At 43.6% G+C, this 26,098-nt stretch overlaps 1 protein-coding gene and 1 long non-coding RNA gene across 3 annotated transcripts in view; one reads left to right on the plus strand and one right to left on the minus strand.

Annotated features, from left to right (window-relative positions):
• Window positions 1-2,010: 2,010 nt before the first annotated feature.
• Window positions 2,011-6,518, minus strand: LOC149994212 (uncharacterized). The gene is made up of 3 exons (XR_016507821.1): window positions 6,304-6,518; window positions 2,900-2,982; window positions 2,011-2,522 (listed from the first exon to the last, which is right to left on the minus strand). It is a non-coding gene; the product is annotated as an uncharacterized LOC149994212 (long non-coding RNA).
• The window catches only part of PDPR (pyruvate dehydrogenase phosphatase regulatory subunit), a 36,325-nt gene continuing 16,655 nt past the window's right edge, over window positions 6,429-26,098 (plus strand). Inside the window, exons 1-11 of one of the 2 annotated variants that reach the window (XM_090260884.1) lie at window positions 6,429-6,633; window positions 11,432-11,547; window positions 14,948-15,232; window positions 16,373-16,506; window positions 20,318-20,399; window positions 20,497-20,660; window positions 21,304-21,425; window positions 22,214-22,331; window positions 23,061-23,210; window positions 24,174-24,366; window positions 25,947-26,071. In XM_090260884.1, the coding sequence (XP_090117010.1) occupies window positions 15,009-15,232; window positions 16,373-16,506; window positions 20,318-20,399; window positions 20,497-20,660; window positions 21,304-21,425; window positions 22,214-22,331; window positions 23,061-23,210; window positions 24,174-24,366; window positions 25,947-26,071 (1,312 nt within the window). In that variant the 5' untranslated portion in view covers window positions 6,429-6,633; window positions 11,432-11,547; window positions 14,948-15,008. The remainder of the gene's footprint in view (window positions 6,634-11,431; window positions 11,548-14,947; window positions 15,233-16,372; window positions 16,507-20,317; window positions 20,400-20,496; window positions 20,661-21,303; window positions 21,426-22,213; window positions 22,332-23,060; window positions 23,211-24,173; window positions 24,367-25,946; window positions 26,072-26,098) is intronic. The other variant, XM_090260883.1, reaches the window with a different exon arrangement.

A 26,098-nucleotide genomic window follows, 5' to 3' on the forward strand; every position in this document is an offset into this window, starting at 1 on the left:
AACTGTTCGTAGACAATGGCTGAATTTCATGGCATGTAAAATATACCCCAATTAAGTTGTTTAAAATAAACACAAACATAGAAAACACTAACTCTTTTTATGAGTCCAGCAGTAAACTGATACCAAAACCAAAAATATTATAAGTATTTAGGGTTAAGATAGTTATGTCTACTATCTACTTTGAAATGAACCCAAACCAAGAGAGATTAACGAGTGAATATGGGGAATGAATAGATGAATAAATTTGTGATAAAGGATGTTTAGAAAAATGGTAGAATCTAGCATTAGGTGTTTAAGTGTTCACTGTAAAATTATTTCAATTTTGCAGTATATTTGAAATCTTTAAAAATAAAACGGGGAAAAAGGAAATGTAATTATAATGCATGACATGGCTCAGTTAAGAGTAACTTTCATAAAGTCAAATAATATGTATCATAATGATGTAATAAAAAAGGAAAAATAAAAACAAAGTTAAAAAATAGGTGGCAAGAAGGGGTAATGAGGGAGTGTGAAGTGTGAGCTAAGTCATCTTCCACCTCAGTAGAGTATCTGAATACTTGAATGCTGACATTCAGATCAGACCAGGTCAGCTCCAAAGTCGTTCTCTTGACCATCTGCGACAAATCCCTTCATCTTGGACTATGAGGGGCTTGGGTCCAACGATGGCCCAGATTCAAGTGTCTGAGGATCCCTAGCTCCACAGAACCTCTCATGGGAAGGACAGTGGGAGGGAAAGATCGCATCCCTCTTTTAAGGCCCCTCCAAAGGAGCTTCTCAGTCCTTCCCGTGTCACAGGGGACACACTGGATTATCGCCTCCCAGGGGAGATTTTATCAGCCTGAAATAGGTTTCTAATTAATCCTGCCATAGCTCACTCCATAGGAGCGGCCCTGTGAACCCAGGAAACCTCAATTCATGTGTCACAGCGCCACCTACTGGTCAGTTAGTACGGCCGAGGGCAGTAAACACATTAGCCCCATTTCACAGATGAGCAAACAGCTTTTGCTCTTCACTTTTCCCTATTCATTTCATCATCTATCACATGCCAGGCACATTGCTAGCTGTTGGGGTTTTAAAGAAGCCAAGTCCTCGACACACCTGAGAAGGGTGCAGTGGGGACACCAAAAGGAGGCCAATGGACTTCAGGAAGAAAAGCTTCACTGTCGAGGTGGTAGTGATCTTGGGCTGAGGTTTTGAAATTCTGGAGGGGTCTGCCAGGATGACAGGAGGGGTTATGTGGGGTCATTAGATTAAAAATTCAGAACAGTTCCAGAAGCACAGCACAACAGGTACCATGCTGGGCATCCTTGTGAGCAAAATGTGGGTATGGCAAAGGCCCCAGCATGGCTGGAGGTACAGCTGCACTGGGGGTGGAGAATGACCCAAGAGTCAGGGTCCAGGGTCCAGCACATGCACAGTGTGGACCATGACCAGCCTGGAGCGCCCCTGCTGGTCCCCCCGTGAAGACCACTCTCTGCCGTGATAAAGCATCTGAAACTGTGTCCCTAACAAGGGGTCATGTGAGGGTGTGAAGCCAGTAAGTTATCTGATGTGTTTTAGAAAACACATGCAAAGTGAGGACCGGGTGACCTGAGTGAGCTTCAGGAAAATCATTTAAGAGATGATCATCGAAGCAAGGGATGCTAACTCTGAACTCCGGCGACGGCAGTGGGGAAAGAGAGCTCAGGAGAAACAAGAGAAGTGGAGGAGACCGATTCTGTCAGGCTGGGGGAACTGGAGGTGCAGGGAGAAGCAAGTGAGGTGACAAGATGACTCCCAGGATTCTTGGCTATTCATAAACTGGAAATAATAAAGGAGCAGATTTGGAAGATGAGACTGTTTTTGACATGTTAGACTGTGGGATTTCCACATGTAGCTGCTCAAGTATTTGTTGATCAGCAGAATAAGGACGATTGACTTCAAAGTTTGCTGTAATAGAAGAATTCCTTAAGGAGATGTAGGCCTTGGTTTCATAATTCCTATATAAAAATATATTCAAAGAACCTTTATTTGAGGCGCAAAAAGGCTGTATAACAAACCAGCCCAAAACATGGTGCCTTACAACAGCCATTTTGTCTCATGTGCATGAGCCTGCAGGTGACTGTGGTTCAGCTGGGCAGCTCTTTTAGGGTGTGGGCCAGCGGGCTTGGCTTCAGGCAGATTTCAGGTCTGTTTCACCTGTCTCTCATCCTCCATGACACAGTGCCCTGAGTATGACGCTCTGATCTTCTTATGGTGAATTGCAAGAGTCCACAAGGGCTAATGAAAATGCACAATGCCTCTTAAGGCCTAGCTCCACACTTGCCCACCTTTAAAAAAGTCACAGTGGCTTTGGCTGGTGTCATTCAGTGGGTTGAGCACCAGCCTGTGAACCGAAAAGTTGCTGGTTTGATTCCCAGTCAGGGCATGTACCTGGGTTTCAGGCCAGGTCCCTGGTTGGGAGCGTGCCAGAGGCAACAAGTCGGTGTTTCTGTTGCACATTGGTGTTTCTCTCCTGCTCTTTCTCCCTCCTTCTCCACTTTCTACAAAAACAAATAAAATCTTTTAAAAAAAGTTATAGTGGCTTAGTTGGTGGGGCATCATCCTGCAAAGTCGAAGGTTGCCGATTTGATTCTGGGTTAGGGTATATGCCTGGGTTGTGGGTTTGGTCCCCTGTTCGGGTGTGTACGAGAGGCATCCTATCGATGTTTCTCGCCTTCTCTTTCTCCATCCTGTACCCTCTCTCTAAAAATAAATAAATAAAATATTCTTTTAAAGTGTCATACAGATGGCTGAAGCCAACTGACTGCAGTAGGACAAAAATACACTACAGCCCTTTCATGCACTGCAAGGTGACATGGCAGATGCAATGAGCAATTGAAAACAATATCAATCTACCACAGTTAGTTGAGCTCCTTACATTGTTTTTTTCTGTCTCTCTGTTTCCAGTCATTGGGTCCCCTCAGCCTCAGATGCTCTCCTGGCCACGTGTTCTCCGGTAAGCTGCAAAGATCATTGAATTCAGATATATAATGTTGGCTCTTATTTCCAGATCTTCCCAATAGTTGTGACCTTGAAAAAGTCATCTTACATCTGAGTCTACATCATCTACTAAAATCTTATCTTGTAAGATTGTCATAAAGATTAAATGGGATGCTTTACAAGTGAAACCCTCGCCCTGTGTAAAGCACGCTCTTTAAGAACCAGCTTATGTCCTCCCTCATCCTCATAGCTTTGAATACTATCATTTCTTCTCCAGACTCTATAAACAGTTATCCAGTAGTTTCTAGATACAGTATTCCCTCACTTATCGTGGGAATTACGTTTTAGACCCCCCCGCGATAGGTGAAAATCCGCAAAGTAGGAACCTTACATTTATTTTAGTATTTATATATATTTTAAGGCTTTATAAACCCTTCCTCAACACTTATAAAGTGTTCCAAGTCCCTTATTAACCTTTCCCACTCTCTTATTAACCTTTTCCACACGTTTATAAACACTACTAATGTTCTTAAACATATTCTACACTCTTAAACCTATGTAATTTTAACAGCATACGTATACAGTACCGCAAAATCCTGCGATATAGCGAAAAGTCCGCAATAAATGATTAAATATAATATTTAAAAAAATCCCACAATACAGTGAAGCTGCGATAAGTGAACCACGATATAGAGAGGGACTGCTGTATACACTATGATTTGTGGATGGAAGTGGCTGTAGCGATAGCACTGGCTGCTTCTCATAATGTTCTGTAATCTTTTCACAGGTGTAACCAAGAATACACACATACCCTGTTTACCACATAAACATGGGCACACAGGTGCATGAGTGTCAGGTTTTTAGTATGAAGTCAGTAGTAAGGCAGGATGTTGAACCCAATGACAGACGGTAACTTCAGGAGGAATGGAGACTTTCTCTCTCCAGCCAGGCCACCACTGCATGGAGGGTAATGTAATGCCTATATCTACTTTACCTCGGTTTCCACATTCTGTTTTAAACTTGGTAACACAGTAATCAACAGTTTTATGTATGATGTTTATCTTTTGTAATGGCAAACTCTACACTGAGTTACTACAGGTGAAGAATATTTCATGGACGTGGTAAGAGTAATTAAAATGTCTGTTTATTCATTCACAAACCTAGCAACATGAAAAGAAAATCTAACTGAAATCTGGCTTGATAGAAATCCAGTGCACAATGTTAATACTGTGTTCGTAGAGGGCAGAAATGCTCCGTCACCCTGTGTGCCTAACGTCACCAAGGCTCTTGAGAAAAGATCCCATTTACTTAAGTGTCTTGCTACACAGGGACAGAAAGGGGCTGAACAGAACTGCACATTAACAAACACAAATAATGAGCTATAGCACTTTACAATCATTACAGTGGCGCTTTAATACCTCCCAAGAGTTGGCCAGGGAGTCACGTGTGAACTGTGCTGCTATAACACCCTCCACTGAGACAGGCTGCGGCAGCTTTCTCCCCCACACCCACCTGTTCTGGGGAAGGAGAGGCTGAGCAGGGTGACGGGAACCCTCTGACTGAAATGGAGTTTCTTTTTTGGCCTTCCCTACTCTGTCCACCTTGTGACATTCTCAAGTGTAAGGCAAGGAAAAAAGATGTGCTCCAAGCTCCAGTTCTTGGTGTGCAAAGGAATTCCTGGCTTAGACCTTTTGAAACAGATGCTAAAAATACCCTTCCCACCTCTTGTAATTACTATCCTTGAGGACAGAAAAAGGAGAAGGCAGAAGGTTTGCAAAGGATAAAAATAGCTGCATCTAAATATCATGAGAAAAATGGCCCATGAGAAATGTGTAATTCTTCAAGGGATGCTTTGCTCTGAGAAGGCTAGACTCTCACAAGGAATAACTGACATTTTATGGAAAAGAAGAGCCAAAAATGTAAACAAGCTCAGTGCTCTTAAAATAATGCACTGGTGGTTATGAGAACCTACAAAGTACAAGTCAACATTGACAAGGAAAGAAGCTTTAGGAATTAGCATTTTAAAGTGGAGGCCAAAAATGGTGACAGGTGAGGAAGCAGGCAGAAATCTATACAGCTTGTTCACAACTTAGTGTGTAGACAGAATGTGATCAACACATTAAACATCACTTCATTTCATCTACCATTTCCTACAGACAACTAGGTTTCTCCCAAATTACTATGCGCAGAAATGGCACAGGCCAGATAACCAACTCGTCAAGAAAACTTGTGAAGTTTTTCTCCAGGAAGTGACACATTTGGGCATCAGGAAAGACTTCCCCAAGAATATATCTCAGATTCATTAGTCTATCCCTTCTTCATTTGGGGGGCAAATAGGTGACCCCAAGCTTTAAGCCTTTAGCTAAAATATTAAAGTATTTATCTAGGACAGAGGCCCAGTATGCCTTGGACTTTTCATGAAGCAGTTAGCAGGAGGCAGTTTCTGCTCTCAGGCAGCCAGACCTCATGTGGGCTGTCATGTGTGAGTTAACTGACTAGTGTGTGGTGTATAATGTATGCACATTGTGGTCTGGCATGTGGCACAGGGGTCCCTGGAACTTCACCGACATTCCATAAAAGCAGAAGTCTGTTTCCTGTGCACTGCTGGATACCATCACCCAAGAGTGCCTGGCCACAATCGATAAAAGATTGGCTTGTGTGGTGACATGGGCTTGAAGCCAAAGAATGGGAACCACCGGAGTGTGGCCCAACACTCAGGGGTGGCTATACCATTAGATTGCTATCCTTTCAAAAAAGTTTTACTGGACAATGTGCCAACTGTTCTAAATGCCGAGAATACAGCCATGCAGTAGGTTAAGATTCTGCCGTGAGAGGGCAGGACTTGTAAACCAGTTGGAAAGTCAATCAACAAACACATATATTTTACATAGTGATGAGTTCTTTAAAGGAAAGAAACCAGAGCGATGTGATAGTAAGGGAGGGGTGCATGGGGTACTGCTAACATGATGGAGTGAAGGGATTCCTCTTTCCCCCCGCTTGAAAGGTGCGAAGGAAGTTCCTGCCTCCAAGGTGAAGCAGGGCAGCAGACTGAATTTCCAATCTGCTCTCCTAGAGTTTCGCCTAGGAAGACCCCAACGACTCCAAGAAACAAAGCGACTGTCAGTCCAAGAAGCCTTCTAACGCCCTGTCCTATAGTGGCTTTGGGCTGAGATCCCTCGTGGAGCCAGACCTGGAAACGCGCCTCGATGGTAAACAAAACCCCCCCACCCCCACCCCCGAGCACTCTACACTCCAGGGGGGCTACTGCCCATCTCGAACACCCTGGTTTCACTTGGAAAAATTAACAGGCTCAAGTTCTAAATAGGGCTTGAGAGGTATTACCTCCAAAAGGCCTTCATCTTGGCAGAGACAAAGCAAAGTCCCAGCGAGACCCCAACAAGCCCCACGTGCAGGGGCGGGGCTGCAGCGGTGACCCCGCGGCGCGCGTGCGCGAGTGAGATCACGCGCCGACGTACCCTTGCTCCGCGGGACCGTAAAGCGCGGAAGGTCGCGGTCTCCGCTTCCCCGGAACTCTTTTTCTCGCCGTTCCACCCCTTCCCAGTCCTTGTCCCCTCTCCCTTTCCGGCTCCCCAGACCCCTGGTGACTGTTGTGGCTGCTGCGGGTCTTCTGCTGGTTGTTGGCGGAGCGCGGAGCCCGTGGGGACCCATGAGGTAAGGAGACAGCTGCGGGGCCGCCCTGGCGCGTCCGTCCGCGCGGACTCTAGCGCCCCGAGACGCCCCTCTTTCCGCTTTGGTCTGGCTCAGGGGCGGTCTCCGCAATCCCTAGTTTCCCGTGGGTTCTGCCTGGTTCTCCCGAGAAGGCGGGTCTTGGCCCCAGGACTCCGCCGGTCCGGGCCGAGAGTGGGTCCGCCTGATCTCCCTCAGTTTCGGCGGCTGCGCCCCGTCCGGCGGAGGTTGTCCCGACCTCGGGGACCCGTGCCCGGCGCCGCGCACCGGCTCTTCGCGCGTTCGGGGTGACCTCGCTTCTGGCTCCCCGCCTCGGGCTTGCTCACTGCCGCAGCGCAGACGAGGCCTGTCTCGTCCCGGCTTCCTCTTCTGCGGGTGGTCCTGTTTCCCGCGTTGAAACGTGCGGCGCACCTGCGCGTGACTAACTGGGGAGACTGATGCAGGGTCCGGCAGAGAATTGCCTGGGAAAACCTAGGCCGGGGCAGTGTCTTCCTGTGCGTCCCCTTGGGTCTGAGGTGAATGACACTCAGATTTGATTGAGGAATCTAGAAGTGCATTCCGCCTAAGCGCGTAAGCAGGACACAGGAGGATGTGGGGTGAGGGGGCCTAAAGGCAAGCTTTCCCGGGGCTGGGGACTTACTGACAAACGGGGACGCGGGTGCGGGGGGCGTGGCGGCAGAGGTCGGTGGGAGGAGACACGCCAGTGCTAGGGATTTATGATAATTTCTTAAACTTGCCTGGTCACCGGGCACTCTTGTTGCAAAATAGAGCGCCGTGGACCAGCAGGCACAGAACCTACAGAGAAGGAGCCCGGGGATGTATTGGTTGTTTTTAGTGTGCCAGGCGGCTCTTATGCGGAGGCAGGCGTGGGAAACGTTCCCTTAATGCATCTGTAGTTGCCCGTGTCCCTCCGGGCAGCAGCCCGTGTGCGCAGCGCTGCGTTACACAGAGCACACCTGGGAGTTAGGGCCGCCCTCTTGCTCTTGAGGGTGCGAGCAGATCTGAGCATAACCAGCCCCAGTATTGAGGTTGTTTAGCAGAAATTATTCTTAGCAGAGAATATTATACAGTCATTTTATTTTTTTCAATACAGTACACTTTATTTTGAACCAGGTTATGTGTTTCATTTATGTCTTTGGCATCTTCAGTTTCTTCGCTACTGCCTTTACCGCCTTTGTTCTCAAGCTTTGCTTTGCTTTTGCTGTTGGGTTGGCCCAAAAGTTCATTTAGTTTTTCCGTATGATGGCTCTAGTAGTGCTTAGGTGTCTTTAACTTCATTCAAAACAATTTTGTTAGATTGTATTGTGACAGCCGTCATGTCAGTGTGCACTTAAAAAAGCTTAGCAAAATTGGTGGATTTTTGTACAGCCATTTAAATATTGAAGATGGAAGAAAATATGCAACATTTCTGGCACATTATGCTTTATTAATTTCAAGAAAGGTAAAAACCCAACTGAAACGCAAAAAAAAAAAAAAGATTTGTGTAGTGTCTGGAGAAGGTGTTGTGACTGATGGGATGTGTCAAAAGTGGTTTGCGAAGTTTCTTGGTACTAGTGATATTTTGGCGAAATATTTCTTTGGTGTGGGGCTCTCTCATGCATTGAAAGACGTTTAGCAGCACCCCTGGCCTCTACCCACTAGAAGCCAATAGCAGGAGATAGCTGACATACTGAAAATATCCAAATCAATGAAGTTATTGGTGAAAATGAAAAATGTGTCTTTTACGGTAAAAAAAATCATACATACTTTGGCCAATCCAATAGCACGCCTACTAGAGTAGACTCCGGTTCCTTCATTATTTGCCTGAACTTTGAATCAATCCATCAGTCAATTAATCAATCTCTCTCTCCCTCCCTCTCCCTTCCCTTTCCTTTTTGCCCTCACATTTCACTGACTCAGTTAAAGGTCATGATGAACACAAGTCAAAAAGCCTTTTATTGGTTTTTAACACCTTGGGCCTTTAGCATTGTTTATTTCATCTTGAAACTTACCTGTATTATGTCTCTTCTGCCACTTTGGCAATTCTCTTTTCTCTGCTAGGGTTTGTGCCTTGTGGTTCGGTCCTCTCAGCTACCCTTTCTTTACTCATCTGGTTTTATTTTATTCCTTTTTTAAAATTAAAGAAATTTTCAATTACAGTTGACATACAATATTATATTAGTTTCAGGTGTAAAACCTAGTGATTATATAACTTATGAAATGATCACCATGATAAGTCTAGTACCCATGTGACATCATGCATAGTTATTACAATATTATTGACTGTTTTCCTTATGTTGCACTTTACATCCCCATGACTGTCTTATAACTGGACATTTGTACTTCTTAATCCCTTCCCCTTTTTACCCATCCCCCAAATGCCCCTCTCATCTGATAACCATCAATTTGTTCTCTGTATATCTGAATTTGTTTTTTAGATTCCACATATAAATGAAATCACTGGTGTTTGTCTTTCTCTGTCTGACTTATTTCACTTAGCATAATATTCTCTAGGTCTATCCATGTTGTCACAAATGGCAAGATTTTATTCTTTTTTATGGCTGGGTAACATTCCGTCGTATATGTGTATTGCAGCTTTTTATCCACTCGTCTGTCAATGGGCACCTGGGTTGCTTCCATATCTTAGCTGTTGTAAATGATGCTGCAGTGAACATAGGGGTTCATATATCTTTTCAAATTAGTGTTTTGGATTTCTTTGTTGAAATACCCTGAAGTGGAGTTGCTGGGTCAGTATGGTAATTCTATTTTTAATTATTTGAGGAATCTTCATACTGTTTCCCATAGTGGCTGCAACAGTTTACAATCCCACCAACAGTGCATGAGGGTTCCATTTTCTCCACATCTTTGTTAACACTTGTTTGTTGATTTATCGATGGTGGCCATTCTGATAGGTGTGAAATGATATAATTGTGGTTTTAGTTTGCATTTCCATGATGATTAGTGATGTTGCGCATCTTTTCATGTCTCTTGGCCATCTGTATGTCCTCTTTGGAAAAGTTTCTGTTGAGGTCCTCTGCCCATTTTTAATCAGATTGATTTTGCTTTTTGGTGTTAAGTTGTATAAGTTCCTTAAATAGTTTGGCTATTAACCCCTTATTGGATGCATCATTGGTGAATATCTTCTCCCAATCAGTAGGGTATCTTTCGTATTGTTGATGATTTCCTTCACTGTGCAAAAAGATTTTAGTTTGAAGTAGTCCCATTTGTTTATTTTTTCTTTTATTTCCCTTGCCTGGGGAGACATATTAAAAACAATATTACTGGCTGGTGTGGCTTTAGTGGATTGAGCGCTGGCCTGTGGACCAAAGGGTTGCCGGTTCAATTTCCAGTCAGGGCACATGCCTGAGTTGCGAGCCAGGTCCCCAGTGGGGGCGCGTGAGAGGCAGCTGGTCGATGTTTCTCTTGCACATGGATGTCTCTCCCTCTCTTTCTCCCTCCCTTTCCCTCTCTAAAAAATGAATAAAATTGTTAAAAAAAACCCAAATATTTAAAAAGTATTACTAAGAGTGATGTCAAAGAGTTTATGTCCTATTTTTCTTCTAGGAGTTTTATGGTTTGGAGCCTTGCATTAAAGTGTTTAATTGGTTTTGAGTTGATTCTTGTAGATGGTGTAAGAAAGTGATCCAGTTTCATTCTTTTGCATGAATCTTTCCAGTTTTCTAAACATGATTTATTGAAGAGACTATTTATTCTATTGTATGTTTTTTACTCTTTTGTCATAGATTAATTGACCATATAGATGTGTGTTTATTTCTGGGTTTTCTTTTCTGTTCTATTAATCTATATGTAATCTCTTTTATGCTATTACTATGCTATTTTGACTACTATAGCCTTATAGTCTAGTTTGATATCAGGTAGCGTGATACCTCTTACTTCATTCTTCTTTCACAGGATTGCTTTGGCTATTCACTGTCTTTTGTGGTTCCATATAAATTTTAGGATTTTTTATAGTTTTCTGCAGAATGCCATTGTTATTTGGATAGGGATTCCAATGAATTTGTAGATTGCTTTGTGTAATATGGACATTTTAACAATGTTAATTCTTCCTATCCACAAGCATAGTATATCCTTTCATTTATTTGTATCTTCTTCAGTTTCTTTCTTCATTGTCTTACAGTTCTCCGAGTACAGGTCTTTTACCTCCTTCATTAAAATATTCCTAGGCATTTTATTCTTCTTGATGCAATTGTAAATGGGATTGTCTTCTTAGTGTTTTTTTTTCTGCTAGTTCAATACTGGTGTATAAAAATGCAGCTGATTTCTGAATATTAATTTTGTATCCTGCTTTACTGAATTTATTAGTTCTAAAAGTTTTTGGGTGGATTTTTTATGTTTCTCTCAGCTTTACATCCTTGAGTATGATGTTGGCTTGTCATATTTGGCCTTTATTATGTTGAAGTATGTTCCATCTATTCCCACTTTGCTGAGTTTTTAAAAAATCATAAATAGTTGTTAGATTGTGTCAAATGCTTTATCTGCATCTATTGATATCATAATTAAAAATAATTTTTTAAAAGATTTTATTTATTTTCAGAGAGAGGGGAGGGAGGGAGAAAGAGAGAGAGAGAAACATCTGTGTAAAACATTGATTGGTTGCCTCTCAGATGTCCCCAGCCGGGGACCTGGCCCAAAACCCAGGCACGTGCCCTGACTGGAATCAAACCAGCAACCTTTTGGTTTGCAGGCCTACGCTCAATCCACTAAGCCACACCAGCCAGGGCTGATCATATAATTTTTATCCTTCATTTTGTTTATGTGGCGTGTCATGTTAATTGATTTGCAGATATTGAACCAGCCTTGTGTCCTCGGAATAAATCCCACTTGATCATGGTGTATAATCTTTTTAATGTATCGCTGAATTCAGTTTGCTGATATTTTGTTGAAGAAAATTGTCTCAAGGTATTTTTTGATTTCTTCTTTGATCTTGTTTTTAACCCATTTATTGTTTAGTAGCATATTATTTAACCTCCATGTGTTTGTGTTTTTTCGCTTTTCTTCTTGTCATTGACTTCAAGTTTCATACCATTGTGGTGGGAGAAGACGCTTGATATGATTTCAACCATCATAAATTTAGAGAGACTTGTTTTGTGGGCTAACATGTAGTCTATCCTGGAAAATGTTTTACATGCACTTGAAAAGAATGTTTATTCTGCTGCTTTTGGGTGAAATGTCCTAAAAATATCAATTATGTCTACCAGGTCTAATGTGTCATTTAAGGCCATCTCGTTAATTTTCTGCCTGATGACTTATCCATTGATGTCAGTAGGGTGTTAAAATAATTGTAACTGTATTACTGTCTCTCTCTTTATGTCTGTCAATATTTGCTTTATATGTTTAGTTGCTCCTACATTGAGTGTATAGATGTTTATGAATTATAACCTCTTATTAGAGTGATCCCTTCATCATTATGAAATGCCCTTCTTTGCTGTCACATTCCTTGTTTGAAAGTCTATGTTGTCCAATAAGTATTGCCAACTCAGCTTTTTTTTCATTTCCATTTTTTCATCCCTTTCAGTTTTTATGTTGTGATCTGAAGTGGGTCTCTTCTAGGCAGCATATGTACAAATCTTTGTTTTTTTTAAGATTATTTCTTTGTCTTTAGCCTTTGGCATTTTAATTATGATATGTTTTGGTTTGGATCTCTTTGGGCTTATATTTTTGGGAATTCTCTGCACTTCCGTACTTGCATATCTATTTCCTTTACTAGCTTAGGGAAGGATTTCTGTCATTATTTTTTCACATAGGTTTTCAATTCTTTGCTCTCTTCTCCTTCTGGGACCCCCATGATGTGAATGTTGGTATGCTTGAAGTTGAACCAGATTACAGATTACAGGAAGATTAGCTATGTGGAGAAGCTTCTATCTTGAGACAGTTTCATAGAGACCAAGGATGGGAGGCATGGTGGCAGTCACATGGTGGCCAAAATAATTAATCCCCAGATGAGATTTCTCTTGGGACACTGTGCCTGCACTGGTCTCATTTCTGAGAGTCTTCTCTGATGGACGGTGGACGATTTGGGCTGCTGTGGAGCTGACTGGGGCTGAGGCTGGTATGGGAGATGGTGGTGGTGACCTTACTAGCCATGTGCTGCCCTGATGTCCACCTTTCTGCCCCCACTGTTGTCTTAAGTTCTCATCTTACACTTCGGTGATTGCATAGTTCGCCAGCAGGTCTTACTTCAATCCTATTTTGCTGTTAGATTAGTTACGTTCAAACCCTGCCTTTGTCCCATTCAGCCTGTAGTAATTCATTACAGTACAGTGGCCCAAGTCAGACCAAGTATCTATAGTGTTCCATGGTCTAGCTCTAACTTTAGTTCCTGCTACCAGCACTCTTAGGACCAGGGCCTCAAAGTCTGGTCCCTTACTGTCCTCCACAAACACACGTGGTTGGACTTGTTTCTAACTTTATTGTGTGCATTTCCCATCTCTTTGTCCAAATTTTACGCTCCAAGGCTCAGCTTAAGTCCTGTTTTCTTTGTGATGCCTCCCAATGGCCATGGCCTGTACTTTTCTCTAACTTATATTGATTGTTGTGTAGAAATGTGTGCTTGGTTATACCCTGTGACTCATATGTGTAAGTGATCAACCTGACTAATCATCATCTGCTTTTCTAGAAGAAACATCTTGTCTCTTGAATCTCCACCACATCACCTATGGAAACACGAGGCCATCCTTCACTTAGGACTGTAACGTGTCTCTCCTTTCCTGAAACCTCCATCTTTGTGATTGCCTCTCCTTTCTGGCCCATTTTTCTGGCCTGTCTTTCCCTTTCCTGGGTCATCTCATAGCAGTGAAATATTCTTAACAGCTCCCGTTTTAAAAACAACCAGCCAACTTCGCTCTACCCCACATTCTTCCCTCGCTTCTGTTCCCTTTTTCTGCTTCCCATCAGAGCAAACCGGAATGGAGCTGTGCGCACACCCATACCTCACTTATCTTCAGTTTGCTCTCGCCTGTATTTCCTCCCTTCCTCTCTTGTGGAAATGCTCTTGAGGACACCAGGACCTCTGTGCTGTCAAATCCCGGTGGACACTTAGCCACCCGGCTCTACCCCTCCGCACCCTTTGCAGTTCGCCGCTTCTTGGAATACTTTCCTCTCTTGGCTTCTCTGATACCTCTGCCTGGTTTTCTTTCTGCTGTCCTGGCTGCTCCTTCTTCTCTTCAGCCACTTGTTCTTAGCTGTACACTCTGATTCTGCTACAGCATTCAGTCCTGTCTCTAGTCTTTTTTTTCTCTTCCCAATCTGTAAGTGCTGGGGAGCCTCAAAGTTCTTGTTCCTCGAAGTGTTAGGACTTTAAACATTGTTTATATGTTAATGACTTCCAGACCCCCTTCCCAATTTCAGACTTGTATATCCTGCTGCTGCTTAGTGTGTTCACATGGGTAGCGAATGGGTATGTTGTACTAATATCTTAAAGTTGAACATTCGAGTGTATACACTCACAGTCCCCTTCGCCTCCCAGCCTCACTCTATTCCTTCCTTCTCCTTCACACTGTACAGTATGTGGCCGCAGGTGCTTAACCCAGAAACATAGTCATCATCCTTATTTCTACCTTCTTTGCATTTTAACATCCATTTTGTTGGCAAGTAAGTTCTGTCGTTTCTACTTCTAAGACAATCCGGTCATGTCTCTGACTCCACTGCCACCATCCTTGTCTAAGCCACCATGGTGTCCCCCTGGGCGACTGCCATAGCTTCCTAACCCAGCTCTGCCCTTCCTTTCATTCCACAATCCAGTCTCCACCACGGGGCCAGACTGATCTTAGAATAAATCCCCCCTTTCAAGGACAGTGTGAAATGGCTTTCTGCCTGCATCTCCAGCTTTATCTTAGATCATTCCCCCCTCACTCATGCTGGGGACATGCTGGGCTCCTTGCTGCGCTTGGGCTCATCAGGGTCTGTCACACTTAAGGGCAATTGACACACACATTCCTCTGTCTGGAACACCCAGATAGCTGGTTCCATTTCACCCATCATGTCTTTTCAAATGCACCTTTCCTGACCGTGGTATTAATAATGCCCCTAGTTACTCCTCGTGACTTGTTTATGTGTGTGTTGCTGCCCCTCTCCCATACACACTCACACACACTCCCTCTCTCTCAAATGTAAGTTACTAAAGGGACCTCTTTATCGTTGCTTGCTGCTGTATCGAACCTAGCACAATGTCTGGGACTCAGTGGATCTTCACGTATTTGCTGAACGAATGATGATTGATTTTTGTTTCATCTTTTTCTCATGAATCCTATGCAGTCAGTACAGTGGAATGGAATATGTTCTTTTTTTTTTTTCTGTCTAGTTCGAATGCTTGGAATCTCCTGAGCTGAGTGAGAGCACGTCTCCCATTGCTGACGTACGTGATGTTTTACTGGTTGCTGTCAGTGGTCCGAAGACATAGAACTAGCCGAGGATGGCAGAACTGGTCCTCAGCCAGAAGCAGTGCATCAGCAGCCACGGCACATGCTGTCACCCTGCCTGCCGAGGCGCAGGTGGTCATCTGTGGTGGGGGAATCATGGGTACATCTGTGGCCTATCACCTGTCCAAGATGGGGTGGAAGGACATCGTCCTTTTGGAGCAGGGCAGGTAAGGATTCAGCTAGATGTGGATTCCCTCCTTCTCTCTCTTTTTTTCCCTCCTTCTCTCTTTTCGGTGATATTGTCCCGCCAGTAGCTAATCAGTGTTGCTAAGCAGCATGTGAAGAATCACAGGGGGAAATATTGTACTTGTTTTTTTTTTTTCTACAGTGCCTAAAGCTCATGTTTTCTGGTTTTAGAGAGCTGGCAGATTCTGACAAACCAAGTCTCTGAAACATGTATTTATTTCAGGTTTATAAGACATCTCGTTCCCCTTTCTGTAGTCAGGTAGCAACATAAATCCTGTGGGCCAAGAGCTTCCTCTAGGAGTCGAAATGAAATTGCCTACATTCTGCTCTATTTCTGTTTTTTTCACTTAAGTAATTTGTTTTGAAACGGTTTTAGATTTACAGAACAATTGAGAAGATTGGAGAGAGTTCCCATAAAACTCACCCCCAGTTTCACTTGTTATTAACATCTTATATTAGGATTACTGTCTCACTAGCAACATTGACACATTATTATTAACTATAGTTTATAGTTTATTTGAATTTTTTCATTTTTTTCCCTAATGTTCTTCATCTGCTTTTTTTTTTGTGTTCTAGCACCTACAGCAAATTGTACATCTTTTTAAATTTAAAATTTATTTCTTAAAAGGCAGTACATTCACATGAGTCAGAATAGAATACTGTGAAAGAGTGTATAGGGAAGGTCGCGCCCCTGTCCCTGACCTCTAGCCTCAAGTTTTCCTCTCTGGAAGCAAGTTAAGTTCCTGGCATATTGATCCAGATACTCTCTCTGTTTATAAGCACATATATATTTGTCAGTATGTATTGGTGTATATGGGTGTTCCTTCATTTTTTCACTGTTTTATACAAGTGGTAGCATTCCTTAAACACTGTTCCTCACCTTGTTTTTCTCGATAGGATTGTTCCACATTGTTGAATAAAAGTGTTCTCATTCCTTTTTTATGGCTATAGAATCCCACTGTGTAGGTGAATCCCAGTTTTGAAATCCGTGGTGTGTTGATGGACATGTGGGTTATTTCCATCCTTCGATATGACAGAACAGTGCTGTAGTGTGGAACTTGAACTTGCTGCACTAACAGATATGTGAGTCCAACTAACAGCTTTTTGGATCCATCCTGCAGGCTGGCTGCTGGCTCTACGAGGTTCTGTGCTGGCATCGTGAGCACTGCCAGGCACTTGAGTATCGAGCAGAAGATGGCAGACTATTCAAACAAACTGTACCAACAGTTAGAGCAAGAAACAGGGATCCAAATAGGTAAGCAGGTAGTCCGCCTTTTCTGGTCTTCCTGTTCCCCCAGACTCTTACTCGGTGCTGTGTCTGCTCCCACCCACTGAGTTGGCCTGGGATTGGTAATTCAGACCTAATTTGTAGTCCTGGCTCTGCCACTAGCCAGAGTATTACCTTGGGCAAGTCTTTTCACTTTTGAGCTGTCTTCAGTTCCCTATTTTTAAAATAAGGGGATTTAATCAGTATTCCAGATTCTTTTCAGATGATATAATTCGTACTATGATATGAAAGTTTTTCTGAGCCATTTCCTATATATGTCACTCATTGAAGTATAATAAGTGGCAGTACTGGCTCTGATGGGAGGAGGAGGAGGAAGAGGAACTTAAGTTTGGGGGCCTAATAGTTCAGTCGTAGTTTGACCTATTGAACTTCACCAAATTACGAGTAGGGATAATTCTGACTGTAAAGCATTTGCATGTTTCTCCTTACTGTGTAATGGGGTGTGGGGCACAGGGTATTGTAAGCTAACTAGCACTGGAATAAGGAGGAACTATTCCAGGAAGGGGAAGGCTGGTCTACGCTCTGGTCCCCTACGAGTGAAGGTAGAGAGAGTGGCTATTAGTTTGGTGTGATGTGATGGATTAGCCAGAAGTCCAAAGCTGAGCCTGCCTTCATGGCTGATGAAACTGTTTGCTGAGTACTAATTATCACAAGTAGTAGCAAAGCCCAGGGGTGAAATTCTGGCACTTGTATATGTTGGGGTTGTTCTTTTGAAGACCTTGCATAATTCAAGTCACAGATAAATCAAGACTAATCCTGACAAAGGACGGTAGGTTTTTGCCAACTAAAGTGGCTCTGCCACGTGATCGGATCAGAGTGTAAGCTCAGTGTATGGTTTACCTTGCCAGCCCATTATATGACATATGATAATATTTTCATTAGGGAAAGGAGATTTGGATTGTTTTAAAATTTGGGTTTACAACATTTCCATTCAACATCATTCATACTTTGATGAAGTGTAGCTTATTTGTAAACTGTAGAGTGACTGGCTGTGCAGTAACGAGGATTGGTAGCCATGGAGCTGGAGAGAGGACATGCCAGGAGAGGGGCTAGAGGCCTGGATGGAGGCAGCTGTGTGTTCTCAGGCATGTGGCAGGGCTGGGACGGGGCTGAGAAAAGTACACATCCTACGGTGGCCCTGTGCCGTCACAGCGCTGAGAGGGAGGGCCCACTTACGTGGTGTGCCCCGGGCACCTTGACCCCCATGGTGTCACTGGACTTGGCCGGGCCTCCTGTTGAGAGGCAGGGCTCTCCAGTGCACATAGGCAAGTGTTTCCTGCTGCCTTGCTGTCCCTGACTCTTTACTAGGGAAGATGCCTGCTACGGGCAGCACAGGCAGGAAACAGTCCCTTTGGTCGGATTTAATGACGGTAGCAAGGTACGTGTATCAGGTATTAACAAGGGCGAGAGTCAGAAGAGCATCCGCGTGATGGGCCCAGAGATGGAACAGCTGACCCCTGGTCCATTGGGTCAGATGCCAGTTGCTGAGCCCTGCGTCGCTCAGCTGGTTGGATTCCAGAGGAAATAGGGTCATAGGCTTTCTTTCTGTAAGGTTAAGTTAGCTTAGCGTTTTTTCTAGATCTCCCTCTGGAACCTTTACTGGCCGTGACTTCTCCTTGGTGCTTGTGGGGCAGTGAGGGAGTCAGGTAAACGAGAGGAAGGGATCACCCTCAGTCCCTCTCCCCCACTGTAGTGCGCCAGTGGTGCAGGGAAAGGGGGCGCAGGCGCGTCTGGGGAGAGGTCTCCCATCTGGCACTTGTGCTGCTGTGCCCTGCCATGGTCACCTTCTTCCGTGGACTGCTGTTGAGCTGTTTGTAAAGATGCGGTGATGTATGTGTGACCTGCTTATCCTCTGGAAGTAGCTCACTCACTTGACGGTGCGGAGCTACTTGTCAGTCAGACTTACCCAGTGATCCAGGCCTCGTGCCCCGACTGTGAAGGGTGGTGTCTGCAGTGCTTCCATGAGAATGGGGTATAACTTGTCAAGTGAATGAGTGTGGCAATCTAAACTTTTTATAATCTTTTGAAAGTATTTCATATATTACTTGTTCTTATATGAGGGTCATTCCTTTACAGCTGAAGAAGCCTAACTTTAGGGAGATTGAGCCAATTTTTCAATTCAGTGGTAATGCAATTTTAAAAAATTAGTAGGTTAAAAGGAACATATACATTGGTACTTTGCTCTGTCTAATCTATAGTAGTGAGTATAAAATAACTCTGAACTATTTGTCTTAATGTGAAATTCAGAGTGTGCTTAGCCCACAAATCATTGGACTAATTTGATAAATTACTATTTTTAAACACCAATCTCTGAAATTTCAGTTCTGTAAACTGAGACATTCTTGTCATGTCAGTGAAGGGTATATTTATATGAGGATTTCAACAGAAATTAAGAAAATAAATTGTTCTCACTGTACTTCCTTTGGAAAGAAAACTGATTCAACTCTTTCTTATAAGAACTTAGTCATTGTATTTTAGGAGGGTTGTCATTGACCCAAGTATAATAATGGTTGTGTCAGATATGTTGATTACAAACAACAGAAAATGACTCTGGCTACCTTGAGCAAAAGGAGTTTGTTGGAAGGCTGTTGGGTACCTGTAAATTTGGCAGAAGGTTGCCAGCTGGAGGCAGCATAGAGACCAGGATATGGGTCCCCACCGCAGGCAGTGCCTCAGGTGGAACAGGGGCCATCTGACCTGAGATGAGTGACCTCCAGCCATTCACTTACTTGCTCATGGCTGAGTATTCCAGGGATCTGACTGGCTGAGCTTAGGTGACATGCCCACTGGCTGTACTGGAGAAGGAAGCAGGGGTCCAACCCCCAGGGGCTGATGTCATGAGTTCTCTTTACCAAGGGTTACACTCCCACCAAAACTAGGGGGAGAAACTCTAAAAAGACTGAAGAATATAAGGGAATCTGGGTTACCTTCCTCCCCGAGAGTTTTTTTTTTCAGCAATAGCATCTTTAGTTTTAAGAACAATTTTCTGTGCATAAAGATCTCATTTGGGGGATCAGAAAACTGTGGTACATTTACACGGTGGAATCCTATGCAGCAGAAAGAAAGAACTCCTACCTTTTGCTACAGCATGGATGGAACTGGAGAGTTTTATGCTTAGTGAAATAAGCCAGATGGCGAAAGACGAATACATATGAGCTCACCTAATACAGGAACCTAATGAACAAAACAAACAAATGAGCAAAATAGAACCAGAGGGCCTGAAAACAAGGTACAGAGTCTTAGTGACCAGAGGGGAGGGGGTAAGGGAGAAGAGGAAGGGGAAGGGTCTAGTCAGGGAACTTGTATAAATGACCCATGGATATGAACAACAGGGTGGGGACTGACTGTGGGAAGTAGGGGATGGGCAGGACAGGGGAGAGTAATGGGGGAAAAATGGAACAACTATAATAGAACAACAATAAAAATAAAAAAAAATAAAAAAACAAAAAAAAAAATCACAAACCACAAGAGGTAACAGACTGCCCTGAAGGAGAGAATTTGATAATCTGAGAACTAGAAGTAATGGAACAATGTAAATGTGTTAAATGATTATATACTTTTTAAAAGGGATAAGAACCATTAAAATAATACAGACCAATGTACCTCAAAAAAAGAGAAAAAAATCTCATTTGATCCTAACACAACTCTGAGCTGAGAACGTTTGGATGGTGGCATCCCAGGATTCATCACAGATCTCACTTATATTCTCACGGGCTTGTGTCTTTGTCCCCCTGCATTTGTCCTAGTCTGTCTCAGTCTGGGCTGACTTTTTTTACAGGTTACATAAGGACAGGCTCCATCTTTCTGGCCCAGACTCAGGACCGGCTGATCTCCCTGAAGCGCATCAACTCGAGGCTGAAGTACGTATGAGGCTAGAAGCCTGTCCTGGCTTTACTGTCACGCTGACCTCTGCCAGAGGGCCAGTGAATGTCATTGTACCCTTGTGTTCTGTGGCAGTGTTATAGGCATCCCTTCTGAGATCATCTCCCTCAAGAAAGTGGCTGAACTTCACCCTCTCCTCAACGTGCACGACCTGGTGGGGGCCATGCACGTCCCCGAGGATGCAGTGGTGTCCTCTGCCGATGTGGCTCTTGCCCTGGCAAGTGCTGCCTCCCAAAATGGTAAGCAGGTTTGGGATTAGGAAGGAAGACGTTGTTTAAGGAAGTGTCTCACAATGGGCAGTGACACCAACTCAGCTACCATTTTGCACACTGGCTCTTTTGGTTTTAATATACTATCTGTTAATATTTTTCCTTGGGGCTGCATTTTTCTTATTACAGTTCTAGTACTGATTTAGTACCCTTCAGACTTAAGGAACTCCTTTCAGCCACTGAACTTGAGAAGCTCCACGGTTAGAACACGCTTGGGATTTAATCCACAGCTTGGATCATGTCCCGGGTTTGGAAGGAATGAGGGGAAGACACATCAGTGTCCATGGTGTTGTGTGCTTTGAATGAATTGATTCATGATGTGGGCAGGTTAGGATTTAAGATGCCCTGTTTGAACTTTTTCTCCCCCGCCCCTTTTATGATTCCTGGAGTTTAATTGTGCACTAAAGTCGATAATTAAATTTGCCTGCCATTTTTAACCTTGGGAAAGTCTCCCTTATAGTCTCACGATGCGGTTCCTAGGAGTTTTTGTTATAAATTGAAGCATTGACCTGGCCTTTTCAGTATTTCTTGTGACTTGAGAATCTGCTGCAGATCCCTTAATTCTGGACCACCAGAGGATCCATGTTCCAGCTCTTTCTTTACCTTTGAACAGGTGTGCAGATCTATGACCGGACAAGTGTTCTTCATGTGATGGTCAAAAAAGGTGAAGTTACTGGCGTGGAGACAGATAAAGGACAGATTGAATGCCAGTATTTTGTCAACTGTGCTGGTCAGGTAGGTTAGCTACAGTAGGGGTCTCTGGTTTTCTTATTTACCTTTTCTCTCTGGGGTTTTTTGGTGTAGAGACTTAAGATTCCATAGTAACAAACTAAACAGATGTCAGGACCACACTGTTTGTTGTGTGGGCTGGAAGACTCAGGGTTCTTTGCCTCCAAATCAGAAACCTGTCCTGTTCCTCCAGTAGAGCTGTGTGACCTCTTCCTTCCTCCTGCCTGAGTGAGCAAGTGCTCTCCTGCCTGAAGGCACTTGGGCATTGACGTAAATTTTCGGCTTTGGATTTTTGTATGGTGTTTTATTTCATCTACAGCGTAGCAAATAAAGTATTAGGCTGTTTTATTGTGTCAGGAGCATGGATTCAGTTTCCAGAATGCTAAACTGCTTCTGCTATTAAGACAAACTGGTCCTTTACATTCACTCTCCAGTTCAAGGTGATTTAAGAATACTTCCTGCCATGTGAAGCCCTTTGTGAGTGGCACTTGGGGTTTATAGCTGAGGCCAGGCATTTTGTTAAAAGGCCTCGTTTGCTCCCCATGCAGTCCTTTTACTAGCTGGTAAGTCTGTCTTCCTTTGATCTAAAAGTAAGTTTTATGGTTTAAAAAGTCTAGTGTTGCTCCCTATCCCAATAATTAAACTACAGCAGGCTGAATCTTGGTTTCCCACACCTGACATTGTAGCAAGAGCATACACAAGCCACTTGAAATTAAATTCTTTTCAAGCGGCTGAACTTGCTCATTTGTCTTTTTGTTCCTCTTCCACCCGCAAATCAATCTGTCCATTTGTAGTGGGCATACGAGCTGGGTCTGTCCAACGAGGAGCCGATTAGTATCCCGTTACATGCCTGCGAACACTTCTACCTCCTGACTCGCCCCTTGGAGACCCCTCTGCACAGCAACATGCCAAGTGAGGACCTGCACTTTGTTTTTAATCTTGTTTCTTTGCCACTGTTCTGTCCTCTGAAAAGGAAGACTTTCTGCTAAGGACAGACTGTGCCCGAAAGAGTCTTTTCTTTTCTAGAGCATGTCACAGGGAGGTGGCCCAATTCTGACTTTTCTTTAAGAACTCTTTATGAAAAGATGGCCAAAATGGGCACGCCACTTAAGCAATTTTTTATGTTTGTTTTTTTTCCTGCAAGTTTAATTGTAGTCCCAAGCAGAGGTCTAAATTTGGAATATAACCTGGAGTTTTGGACTTGAATGCTGTACATTGTAGGAATGTTGTAGGTGAGCGATAACTCGGGATATTTAGTGACATTGAGTGCTATAGGAGAGGGTTTGATTTCACTGTGAAGATCTGAATCCCTTGAATGGGCTCAGGAATCTCCCCTTTTCTCAGGCTTTATGTGGCACAGTGGCAGTTACGTACTTTGGTTGTGAGGACTAGTCAAAGTTTCTAAGCAACTGATCTGGTAAGGGGTAATCAGAGAAACAGTCTTCACTGTAAGTCTGAGAGGGAGAAGCTCCTGGATGACCTGGAACGGTATTTTAAAGCTAATGTGTTCCTGGGATGCTGTTTGGTTCATAAAGCTAATAGCAGGTGTTTCTGCTTTGCCTTTGTCCATCTGGAAAGATGGCTTACTTCTAACACCTGGTTTTCTCTTCTCCCCATTCCCTTGTCATTTCTCCTCCTCAGCCATTGTGGACGCTGATGGCAGAATTTATATTCGGAATTGGCAGGGTGGCATCTTGTCTGGAGGCTTTGAGAAAACCCCCAAACCAATTTTCACTGAGGGCAAGAACCAGCTGGAGATTCAGAATCTACAGGAGGACTGGGACCACTTTGGTATGTGAATTCAATAGTAATAATGCCCTGTGCTTTTGTTAAGACGTTACATTTTTCAAAGCATTTTCAAGACTAGCACCTTATTTGATCCTTATAGCAGCCCAGTGTGGAGGTTACAGAAGGCAGGCTACAGAGTTTGCCTAGTCTCAGGACAGTCACTGGGTAGCAGATTCAGAAGACTAAGTTTTGGTTAATGGACTTCTGGCTTATTACTTATTCATCTAAAATCACTGCTGAAATTTTAGGCTAGGAGGAAACATTTTCTTAGGATTACATATAAGATTGAAGGAATATTTAGAAAAATTATTTTGTTAAGATGTTCTTTTACTCAATTTTAAAGTAATTTTAATTTTATTTATTGAATAGTTAATATAGTCACATGGTTCCAAATTTAAAAGTTAGGAAAGGGTGTAAAATGAAGAAGTTCTTTCCCACCCTTAATAGATTTCTTAAAAATAATATTTTTATGGTGGAAAATGTCAGACTTTTAAAAGCGGAGAGCAGAGCCTGAGGAAACCCCATGCACCCAGCAGCCCGCGTCGGTCTGGGGTCCTCCGTTACCACGGCCGCGCTGGATGACTCCCGGGTGACGGACTGCAGGCGGGCTGAGCATGTCTGTGCAGCTGTTCCGGCTTAGGGAACCCTGCCCTTTCGTTGCATCTCTGGGTGCCATGCGGGAGCTTCCGCACTGAGCCCCTCGAGATCCTCATCTGTAACCACGTGTGTTATCTGCTCTCCCGTAGCTCCTTTCCTTTCCAAAGAGGGTCTTCCTTCTCAGTCTTCATGCCAGGCACTTCGTAGGCGTGCTCCGCGATTCCATCAGGGTTTCTGCTTTCCCATGAATGGCCCAGTCGGCTCTTCTTAGGAAACCTCTTCCGCGAGATTCTAGGACAGGAGCGGGAGTTGGCAGTTCTGAATTCCCTGAAGCTGAGGACTCTGTCTGTCTTTGTGTTTATTGCTCAGAGCCCCTGCTGAGCTCTCTCCTGCGTAGGATGCCAGAGTTGGAGACTCTGGAGATCATGAAGTTGGTGAATTGCCCCGAGACCTTCACACCGGACATGAGGTGCATCATGGGAGAGTCTCCTTTGGTGCGGGGCTACTTTGTCCTGGCGGGAATGAACTCTGCTGGCCTTTCGTTTGGCGGAGGAGCTGGCAAGTAAGTTTTTCTCACTCACGCTGAGCTTGCTGGGCTTCTTTCTTTCTGGAATTACTTATTATTAACATAGTACATGCCATTTTAACAAGATATGTGTAATTTTAGTGTCCCCTTCAAAATAATTACCATGGAAGGCTCTCTGATATTCCTGAAATGTCCTTGTTCAAAATGTTTTTTGGGATTCCTCTTTTTGGAGACTGTGGGATGGATGTTTTTGCACTTCTTCAGTTGTAACAAATGTGGGTCCGTTAAGTGTGTATTTGAATTTGGAAACATCCATGTGTGGTGAGATAGGTCATCATGCTGAGCAGTATAAGTTTTTATTTAAAAATTAGGTACTAATAAAAAGTGAGCTGGTCATAAAAGGACAAATACTGTGTGATTCACTTATATGAGATACTTAAGAGTAGTCGAATCTAATTTGTGAAGATCGACAGTGAAAAGGTGGTTGCCAGGGGCTGGGGGTAGGGAGGGCATGGGGAGCGGACTGCTTAATGGGCAAAGAGTTCCAGTTTGGGAAGATGGACAGAGTTTTGGAGATGGATACTGGCGAAGGTTACACAATAATGTGAATATACTTAATGCATTGACCTTCACACTTGAAAATGGTTAAGATAGTCAATTTATGTTATGTGTATTTCCACAATTAAAGCAGTATTTTTTTTTTAGGTTAATGAGCCCTTTTTTCTTGAGTGAATTGTAGGGTGGCTCTGAAAAGTTATGGAAGTGGAGTTACCAAAACCTTTGGCGCAGAGGCAGTGTGGTCAGATTGCTGTAAACCTTCCTGAGGAGACCGTTTCACAGGGAAAAACCACACTGGATGTATAAATTAGAATGCATTCGTATACAGTACTACCTCACTTATTGCGTTCCAGACCCCCTGCGAAGTAGGAACCTTGCATTTATTCTACAGTCTTAAACCTATGTAACTTTAACAGCATACGTATACAGTACCGCAAAATCCAGCAATATAGCGAAAAATCCGCGATAAATAAATATATTTTAAAAAATCCCATGATAGAGTGAGGCCACGATAAGTGAACTGCAATATAGCGAGGGACTCCTGTATATTTTAGTCCTATTTCTTCCTAGTTGTGCCTGTGTCTTAAATATTTTCTAGGGAATCCTATCATTAGAGCTAAAATCCTCACAGTGGTCTTGTGAGAGCAATAGAGGGGTCTGTGTCGTTTCTTCCAGAGACATTAAGGAAGTTACCGAGAACTGCTGAACCAGTTCCTGACAAGATAGGACTTTTGATTCTGTTGGTTCTTTTTTATTAAAGATTTTATTTATTTATTTATGTTTTTAGAGAGGGGAAGGGAAGGAGAAAGAGAGGGAGAGAAATACCAATGGGTGGTTGCTTCTCATGTGCCCCCAGCTGGGGACCTGGCCTGCAACTCAGGCATGTGCCCTGACTGGGAATCGAACTGGTGACCCTTTGGTTTGCAGGCCAGTGCTCAATCCACTGAGCCACACCAGCCAGGGCTGATTCTGTTGGTTCTTGATTTCTGGCACAGTGTTGAGAGTATCACATCTGAGGCCCAACAACTGCCCCCCCCCGCCCCCCACAAAAACAACAGGTACCTCGCTGAATGGATGGTGCATGGTTATCCCTCAGAAAGTGTCTGGGAATTGGACCTGAAACGGTTTGGAGCCCTGCAGAGCAGCCGCACCTTCCTGCGCCACCGGGTCATGGAAGTCATGCGTAAGTAAACCTTTGTCCCCCTTGCAC

The sequence above is a fragment of the Furipterus horrens genome, unplaced genomic scaffold (assembly GCF_987537825.1).
Source record: "Furipterus horrens unplaced genomic scaffold, mFurHor1.1.pri manual_scaffold_13, whole genome shotgun sequence".
Classification (NCBI taxonomy): Eukaryota; Metazoa; Chordata; class Mammalia; order Chiroptera; family Furipteridae; genus Furipterus; species Furipterus horrens.